Here is a 9,195-nt window from a genome sequence, read left to right as displayed (position 1 = left end):
GTGCCTCAGCCCCCTGAGTAGCTGGGATTACGGGTGTGCTCCACCACGCCGGGCGACTTTTTTCTGTGTTTTTAGTGAAGACGGGGTTTCACCATGTTGGCCAGGCTGGTCTCAAACTCCTGACCACAAGTGATCCGCCCACCTTGGCCTCCCAAAGTGCTGGGATTACAGCCGTGAGCCACTGCGCGCGGCCTAAAAACATCCTTAAAATCATTCTAAAATCCCATTAGTTTATATTTAACAAATGTCTCTAACTTACTGGAACTGGAAAATCCATCTAACATAAATAACAATTCTATGTAAATCTATGGTACAGAGTTTTCAGAATATAATCTGATTTTATCTATTTAGAAATTTTGAGAAATAGATCAAACAAATGTTTTTATTTTCATTTACTTACAGTATTTGTAGGGGGAACAGCTTTACAGAAGATAAAAAATTTGAGTTCTCTCAATATAGTTAAGAAAAACATTTTTATGTGAAAATTATAAATATATCAGCAAAATAATAGAGTGAATATTGATTGTGAGTGAATTACCCTAAACAGAAGAGTTTTTAAAATGTAAATAGGCCAGGTGTGGTAGCTCAGGTTCTATGACACTTTGGGAGGCCCAGGCGGGAGGATCCCTTGATTCCAGGAGCTCAAGACCAGCCTGGGCAACAAAAGGAAACCCTGTATCCACTAAAAATACCAAAATTAGCTGGGCATGGTGACGTGGCCTGTAGTCCCAGGTACTTGGGAGGCTGAAGTGAGAGGAACACTTGAGCCTGGGAGGTCAAGGCTGCAGTGAGCTATGATGGTGCCACTGCACTCCAGCCTGGGCGACAGAGCAAGACCCTGTCTCAAAAACAAAATAAAAGGTGGGCACAGTGGCTCACCCTTGTAATTCCAGCACTTTGGGAGGCTGAGGTGGGCAGATAGCTTGAGCCTCAGGAGTTTGAGACCAACCTGGGCTATATGGTGAAACTCCATCTCTACTATTAAAACAAATATTAAAATAAAAATAAAATGTAAGTAGAAGCTAACTTTTTATAAAATAAAGTTATCCATATAGAGGTATTATCATTATCTCCTTCTGAATACTCCCCCCAATAGACAGTATTTGGAGTTGCCAACATGATCATATTCTATTGATTTATTTTTATTTTTATTTTTGAGACAGGGTCTAGCTGTGTCACTCAGTGCAGTGGTGCAATCAGGGCTCACTGCAGCCTCAACCTCTTGGGCTCAAGTGATCCTTCCACCTCAGCCTCCCAAGTAGCTGGGACTACAGGCAGGTGCCACCATGCCCAGCTAATTTAAAAATTTTTTGTAGAGACAGGGTCTCACTTTGTTGCCCAGGCTGGTCTCAAACTCCTGGAATCAAGTGATCCTCTCACCTGGGCCTCCATGTAGTATTGGAATTGCAGGCATGAGCTCCCACCCCTGGCCACACATTATTTTAGACTATGAATTTGTTCCTCTCCGGTGCAAATAACATGTCAAATCAAAAACATGTATAGTTCTGCAGTGGTAAACAAAAGTGTGTTTCTATTACTAAGATGCTCATCCTTCAAGACTGAGCTAAATGTGAAGCCAGTCTGAAGACATTCTGAGGCAAAATTAATCATGTTCTTCTTTGTACTTCTGTGGCATTTTTTTGTTCTTTTTTTTGAGACACGGTGTCACTTTGTGGTCCAGGCTGGAGTGCAGTAGTGTGGTCTTGGCTCACTGAAGCCTCGACTTTGGGCTCAAGCAATCCTACCATGTCAGCCTCCTGGGTAGCTGGGACCACAGGCACACACTTACCATGTGTGGCTTAGTTTTGTTTTAGGTTTTTTTTTTTTTTTTTTTTTTTGTAGAGACGGGGTCTCCCTGTATTGCTCAGGCTGGTCTCAAACTCCTGGCCTCAAGAGATCTTCCTGCCTAAACCTCCCAAAGCGCTAGGATTACAGGTGTAAGCCACCACGGCCAGCCACATTTTGTATATTGCGGTGTCTCAATTATATTACATTATATTCTAGCCAATTTTCAGGTATTTTCCTCCACTGTTTAAGCACTGTGGATTCCCAGTTTAATCTAGTATTTTGTATCCTCTGCTCCTAGCTCAGTCCTGGCAATAGACTCAGTACCTCTTTAACAAGTAATGAATCAATGTGTATATGGATGTGAATGATTTCCGAAGACAAATCTGATAACACCTATCAATATTACATGAACAATTCCATTTATTTTCCTCCAACCCGATGATTCAATTAAGTTATCACTCATTTTTGTTCAAATCGTATATTCTTCCTTCTGTGCCAACAGGCTAGAATCATTTTCCGCAAAGGAAACAGTTTTTAGTGATGTCGTCCACGAGAAAAAAAATATTTAACCCTGGCTTCTGGGCATTGTCATTCTCGTACAGCCCTCTGCCCCTCCACGCTGTTATAAAGAAGGTAAAATTCTAGGAAGGAGGAGCCGCTCAGCCAAGGACAGAGCAGCGGGCTCCCAGCTCAGCTGGCGGATAACGCGCGCGCGGGAAGGCGGCAGGCGGGCGGCAGGCGGGCGGCAGATTCTGCGCACGCGCGGGCAGCCCAGCTGCCAGTCAGGCGTCCCGGGCTGGGCATGCGCCACTTGTGCCGCAGTCGGGTGGGAAGCCGTGTCTCGCAGTAGTGGACTCCTGCAGCTGGGGCGTCCGCAGCCGCTCGTCACCAGCGGGATGCTGTTTCTGGCGTTGGGCCGCCCATGGGCGGTCGAACTGCTTCTCTGCGGAAGGAGGACTGCATTGTGTGCGGCCGCCGCGCTCCGTGGTCCCCGGGCCTCTGTCTCCCGGGCGTCCTCCAGCAGCGGGCCTTCGGGGCCGGTAGCCGGCTGGAGTACGGGGCCTTGGGGAGCCGCGCGCCTTTTCCGGCGTCCGGGTCGAGCGCAGGTAGGGCGTCCGAGGTCTGGTGTCCCAAGTGAGGCGGGGAGGGTGGGCGTCGCGTCGGGCCTGGGGCGCCCCAGCGGCTCTTCGCGACCTCTCCCAGGTGTCCGTGGCTGGAGCGCGGGAGGAGCCCCCTCTGCGGGGCTTGCAGAAGTAGCAGGCCGAGGGCCCCGGGGTCCTCAGCCTCCGCGAGTCCAGGAGAACGGCTGGAAAGTGCTTACTTTTATGGTAGTTCCAAATCCAGAGGGTTTGTGGTGACAACTATATGTAGTTCCTTTTCTGCCCTTGAGTAGAAGCTTAGAAGTGTTAATTTGCAAAAAATTGGATGCAGCACCTGGAAATAGAACCGAAAGAGCCAGGTTAACCTGACTTTGAGCTTGTTCTACTTTTATGAGGTGGCTGTACTTTTAAGAATTACTTTGGTCCCTGGGAAAAGGGGGATGCAGATGTTTATTCTTTTATTTTGAGCTGAATAAATTGTCTTCTAATTCTACTCTGTAAAATATCAGGATTGGCAAACCTGGTTAAAACTTGGAAGAAATGCTTAAAATGGAAATTGGAATCTAATTACATTTCAGCATTGAGGAATTAGGCATGCCTTTTACATTTTGAAGTGTATACACTGTGAAACTCATTTTCAGATGTATGGGGAACGCTTCTGTTCCCTTGAAATTTGATGTAGGATTTCAAGTAAATTTTATTTCTTTTTTTTGGAGGTGAAGTCTCGCTCTGTCACCCTGGCTGGAGTGCAGTGACGTGATCTTGGCTCACTGCAACCTCCGCCTTCCGGGTTCAAGCGATTCTCCTGCCTCAGCCTCCCCAGTAGTTGGGATTACAGGCGCTCTCCACCACACCCCGGCTGATTTTTTTGTATTTTTAGTAGAGACGGGGTTTCACCGTGTTGGCCAGGCTGGTCTTAAACTCCTGACCTCAAATGATCCTCCTGCCTCGGCCTGTCAAAGGGTTGGGATTACAGGCGTGAGCCGCTGTGCCCAGCCAAATTTTATTTCTTGTCAAGAAATAAGAGGACCAGGGGATACACGGTATTTACAAGGTCTTTAGAGAAAGATTTGATCTCTTTAATACTATCATATAAATATTTTAGCAGTATTTGTAAAAGGCCTGGACTTTAAATATAATCTGAGTTTGCGGAGTATTTTACTTAAATTATTTTAGTAAAATTAAACTTTATTTCTTAGAGATGGGGTCTTGCCATGTTGCCCAGGCTGGCCTTAAACTCCTGGGCTCAAGTGATCCACCTCAGCCTCCCCAGTAGCTGGGGCTATAGACGTGTTCCATTACACCAGCTAAATGTATTTATTTTTTGAAAAGGTGTTGCATTTAAATAGAATGGGAATGATGTCCTCATTAACAGTGGAGTAGAAGAAACTGTTACTATTTTTACTTGTGCAAGGTCACACTAGACCTAGAAACCTGAGAGCTGGGGTGCAAAGCTAACAAACTCCAACTCTGCAGTTTTCTACTTGTGACTAGAATTAAGGCAAGCCATTCTGTCAGCCAATTGATTTAACTCTGTAGATTATTTGGGAGAATTCCTTATGTCACCTCATGTGACAAGTTCTCTTCATTACAATTTTATTTTATTTTTTTGAGACGGAGTCGTGCTCTGTTGCCCAGGTTGGAGTACAGTGGTGTGATCTCGGACCACTGCAATCTCCGCCTCCCAGGTTCAAGCGATTCTCCTGCCTCAGCCTCCGGAGTAGCTGGATTACAGGCGCCAGACACCATGCCCGGCTAATTGTTTGCATTTTTAGTAGAGACGGGGTTTCACCATGTTGGCCAGGCTGGTCTTGAACTCCTGACCTCAAGTGATCCGCCCACCTCACCTCCCAAAGTGCTGGGATTACAGGCATGAGCCACTGCACCTGCATTACAATTTTAAAAATAAACTTAAGCTGGGCATGGTGGCTCATGCCTGTAATCCCAGCACTTTGGGAGGCCAAGGTGGCAGATCACTTGAGGTCAAGAGTTCAAGACCAGTCTGGCCAACATGGTGAAACCCCGTCTCTACTAAAAATACAGAAATTAGCCGGGTGTGGTGGTGGGCGCCTGTAATCCCAGCTACTCAGGAGACTGAGGCAGGAGTATTGCTTGAACCTGGGAAGCAGAGGTTGCAATGGTGAACTGAGATCGCACCACTGCCCTCCAGTCTGGGAGACAGAGCAAGACTCTGTCTCAAAAAAAAAAAACTTAAAAAAATTTAAGAAGGTTGGTTGACCATAATGATCCCTGTTTCAATAGATCCCTGTTTATTGGGAAGGATATGTCCGATTCTTACATACACCATCTGACAAATCAGAAGATGGAAGGCTAATTTATACTGGCAATATGGCCCGAGCAGTGTTTGGTAAGTAATTGGAGGTGGGTGTACTTACTTTGTTTTTTTTCTCTTTTAATTGTAAAAATATCCTTACCATATCTTACTTGTTGTTATGGCATCCCTTAATTACAAGACGTAGGGAAAATTAGATTTTCATTTTTTTTTTCTTGAGGTGTGTTGATAAGATGTAGAGACCTTTGCATTTTTAGATTTTTATTTGAGACAGAGTCTCACTCTGTTGTCCAGGCTGGAGTGCAGTGGCATGATCTTGGTTCACCATACTCTTCGCCTCCCATGTTCAAGCGATTCTCCTGGCTCAGCCTCCTGAGTAGCTGGGATTACAGGTATGCACCACCATACTTGGCCAATTTTTGTATTTTTAGTAGAGACAGGGTTTCACCATGTTGGTCAGGCTGGTCTTGAACTCCTCACTTCAAGTAACCCACCCACCTCGGCCTCCCAAAGTATTGGGATTACAGGCGTGAGCCACCACGCCCGGCCTCTATTATGTTTTAATATTTGGAAGGGGTAACTTCCCCTCATTGCTTTATTTATTTTTTTATTTTTTGCTGCTTTTGTTTTTCCAAATAAACTTTATAATCAACTTGTTTAGGATCTCAACTTTATTTTCCAAACAGATGGTATTTTTTATTAGGATCGTATTAAAATTATAAATTAAAGGTAAGGTAAATTTACATTTTAAGTCATTTTTTATTGTGGTTAGATAAACATAAAATTTTTCACTTTAATCATTTTGAAGTCTACAGTTTAGAAGCCATTTTTTAAAAATAATTTTTATTTTTTAGAGACAGGGTCTCTGTCATCTAGGCTGAAGTGCAGTGGTGTGATCATAGTTCACTGCAACTTCAAACTTGTGGGCTCGAGTGATCCTCCCACCTCAGCCTCCCAAATAGCTAGGACTACAGACATGTGCCACTACACCTGGCTGATTTTTTTTTTTTTTTAAGCTAGTCAAATTTAGCAGTGGGGACGTTGTATACCAACTTTAGTGATGCCAGTGTTAAGTTCTGATAACTCATTACCATCAGACCAGCCTTGGCTAATTTAAAAAAATTTTTTTTGTAGAGACAGGTCTTCCTATGGTGCCTAGGCTGGTCTCAAACTGGTCTCAAGCAGTCCTTCTGCCTATGCCTTCCAAAGTGCTGAGATTACAGGCATGAGCCACTGCACTCTGCAAAAAGTCATTTATTTTTAATCTTTCTAAGGTAATAGGTAAAAATGGTATCTCAGTGTTTTTTTTGTATTTTTTATTATTTATTTATTGAGACGGAGTTTCGCTCTTGTTGCCCAGGCTGGAGTGCAGTGGCACAATCTGGGCTCACTGCAACCTCCACCTCCCAGGTTCAAGCAATTCTCCTGCCTCAGCACCCCCAGTAGCTGGGATTATAGGTGCATGCCACCAAGCCTGGCTAATTTTTGTATTTTTAGTAGAGACAGGATTTCGCCATGCTGGCCAGGCTGCTTATCTCATTGTTTTAACTTGAATGTCTTTCCTTACTAAAGAAATTGAATACCTTTCCCATATGTTTCTCTTTTTTTTTTTTTTTTGAGATGGAGTCTCGCTTTGTCTCCCAGGCTGGACTGCAGTGTGCAGTCTTGGCTCACTGCAGCCTCTACCTCCTGGGTTCAAGGATTTTCCTGCCTCAGCCTCCTGAATAGCTGGGATTACAGGCACGTGCCACCATGCCCAGCTAATTTTTGTATTGTTAGTAGAGATGGAGTTTCACCATGTTGGCCAGGCTGGTCTCGAACTCCTAACCTCAAATGACCCACCCGCCTCAGCCTCCCAAAGTGCTGGGATTACAGGCATGAGCCAATGCGCCTGGCTGTCTGATATGTTTTTTAACCACTGGTTTTATTTCTCTGGTGATTTGCTGTTTTAGTCCTGGGCACTTAGCCTGATAGAATTTCCCATGTTTGAATATTTTATGTTAGATATACTGGAGTGCTTGTTAATAGAGAGTTTTGTTTGATAATCTGCTATCTGAATCAACTTTTGTAGTACAATATTAGTAAGGATCTTTAAGTAATATTAACTACTTTATTGTGGAACTGAGGTAGGGCCACTTAAACCCTAAAGCAGATTTCCTGCCTGGAGAGACAGTGCATTCTAATGGTCAGTAGCAGGGACACTGAAGTCAAAATATGTAAAGTCCTTAAAACAGAGCTTGGAGTATAATAAGCACTGTGTTTATGGTTTGATTTTGTTGTCTTGAGCTGATACAGTAAGAAGAAAAATGGAAGAATTAGTGGGATAGATTGATTCTTTTATAAAATTTAAAAGTATTGATCCTCCCTCTTTTTTTTCCCATTTAGGTGTGAAATGTTTCTCTTATTCTACGAGTCTGATTGGCCTTACATTTCTGCCATACTTTTTTACACAAAATAGTGCTATTTCTGAAAGTGTGCCTCTGCCTGTTCAAGTCGTATTCTGTTGCATCATGGGAAGCTTCACGGTGATCACCCCAGTGCTGCTTCACTTTATTACAAAAGGCTATGTCATTCGATTGTACCATGAGGCCACAACAGACACTTATAAAGCCATTACCTACAATGCTATGCTTGCAGAAACGAGTACAGTGTTTCACCAGAATGATGTGAAGATTCCAGATGCTAAACATGTGTTTACCACATTTTATGCTAAAACAAAATCACTGTTAGTTAATCCAGTGCTCTTTCCAAACCGTGAAGACTATGTCCATCTAATGGGTTATGACAAAGAAGAATTTATTTTGTATATGGAAGAAGCCAGTGAAGAGAAACGGCATAAAGATGAGAAATGAGCCTATTTGTTAGTGTTCGTGCTTAAATGTGATTTACGTTTTAATGTATAATAATAAAATTGCCTTTTGCATTGCGTTAGTGACTGATTGTTAAAAATAATTTGAAATTATCAAAGCTTTTAATTTCCAGAGAATGATGTTTGTTTATAATAAAACAAGCTATGTTTGAAAACCAAAATGTAGTATCTACCATTCGTGTTTTAGAAAAAGGTATGTGAATAAATATGTTCATGCTAGTGTAAGAGTTCTGTGTTAATGTGGTTGACTCTAAACTGGGGATCTGATGTCAGTAGCAAATGGGAGAGTTGCTTTATTCTTTGTGTATGGATTTTTCTAAGTGTATAAATATTTTCCGACATTAAAAGACATTTTCTCTTTGAGGAAGACACAGTCATAGGTGGTGCGGAGCTGTGGTCCACCTGCTCTTGCTCCTGACTCACTGCTCTTTGCTGTTGCCTGAGGACCAAGTCTGTCAGGAAGCTGGCTAGGAAGCCTTGCAGCAGCCATGGCTTTTAAACATACCAGAAAAACACCCGTGGAGTCAGAGGTGGCAATTCACCGAATTCATATCACTCTAACGAGTTGCAACGTAAAATCCCTGGATAAGGTGTGTGCTGACTTGATCTGAGGAGCAAAGGAAAAGAATCAGTGAAAGGACCAGTTTGAATGCCTACCAAGACTTTGAGATCACTACAAGAAAAACTTACGGTGAAGGTTCTAAGACATGGGATCGTTTCCAGATGAGAATCCACAAGCGACTCATTGACTTGCACAGTCCTCAGATAGTTAAGCAGATTACTTCCATCAGTATTGAGCCAGGAGTTGAGATGGAAGTCACCATTGCAAATGCTAAGTCAACTGTTTTCATAAATTGATTACCAGTTGTTAAAAAATTTTCAAAAAACCGCAAAATTTCAAGAAATTCACAAATTATGGGAGCAATTTTAAGTCTTCTTTGGTTCAGAACACAGGTTTTTGCCTAACCCCTGGCATGATTGCCCATAAGAACATTCATGTACGGTTGAACTGGTGGTTAGCTATAAGGGAAATGGTAAGTAGTGTTGTCTTCAGTATCTTAATTTGTTTCTGCAACTGTGCACTCCTCCCTTGGTGGCACCCTATGGGTGTAGGAAAACCACTGTTATTAAACAGGTGAAAAATA

General features: G+C 43.1%; 1 protein-coding gene and 1 pseudogene across 2 annotated transcripts; both read left to right on the top strand.

The window, feature by feature from the left end:
* The first annotated feature begins 2,549 nt into the window (after positions 1–2,549).
* Positions 2,550–9,195, top strand: TMEM70 (transmembrane protein 70). 2 transcript variants are annotated; one of them, XM_004047159.5, is made up of 3 exons: positions 2,550–2,894; positions 5,151–5,256; positions 7,567–9,195. In XM_004047159.5, exons 1-3 carry the CDS (start codon positions 2,685–2,687, stop codon positions 8,031–8,033), a joined length of 783 nt encoding a protein of 260 aa, XP_004047207.4. In that variant the 5' UTR covers positions 2,550–2,684; the 3' UTR covers positions 8,034–9,195. The 2 variants fall into 2 exon arrangements, with proteins under 2 accessions (XP_004047207.4, XP_018888422.1); XM_019032877.4 differs by having other exon boundaries at positions 2,570–2,894; positions 5,151–5,270; positions 7,567–7,688.
* Positions 8,539–9,195, top strand: LOC109028104 (small ribosomal subunit protein uS10-like; annotated as a pseudogene).

The sequence above is a fragment of the Gorilla gorilla genome, chromosome 7 (genome assembly GCF_029281585.2).
Source record: "Gorilla gorilla gorilla isolate KB3781 chromosome 7, NHGRI_mGorGor1-v2.1_pri, whole genome shotgun sequence".
Lineage (NCBI taxonomy): Eukaryota > Metazoa > Chordata > Mammalia > Primates > Hominidae > Gorilla > Gorilla gorilla.
Note: the sequence above shows the minus strand (reverse complement) of the source record. Positions and strands in the feature narration are given on the sequence as shown.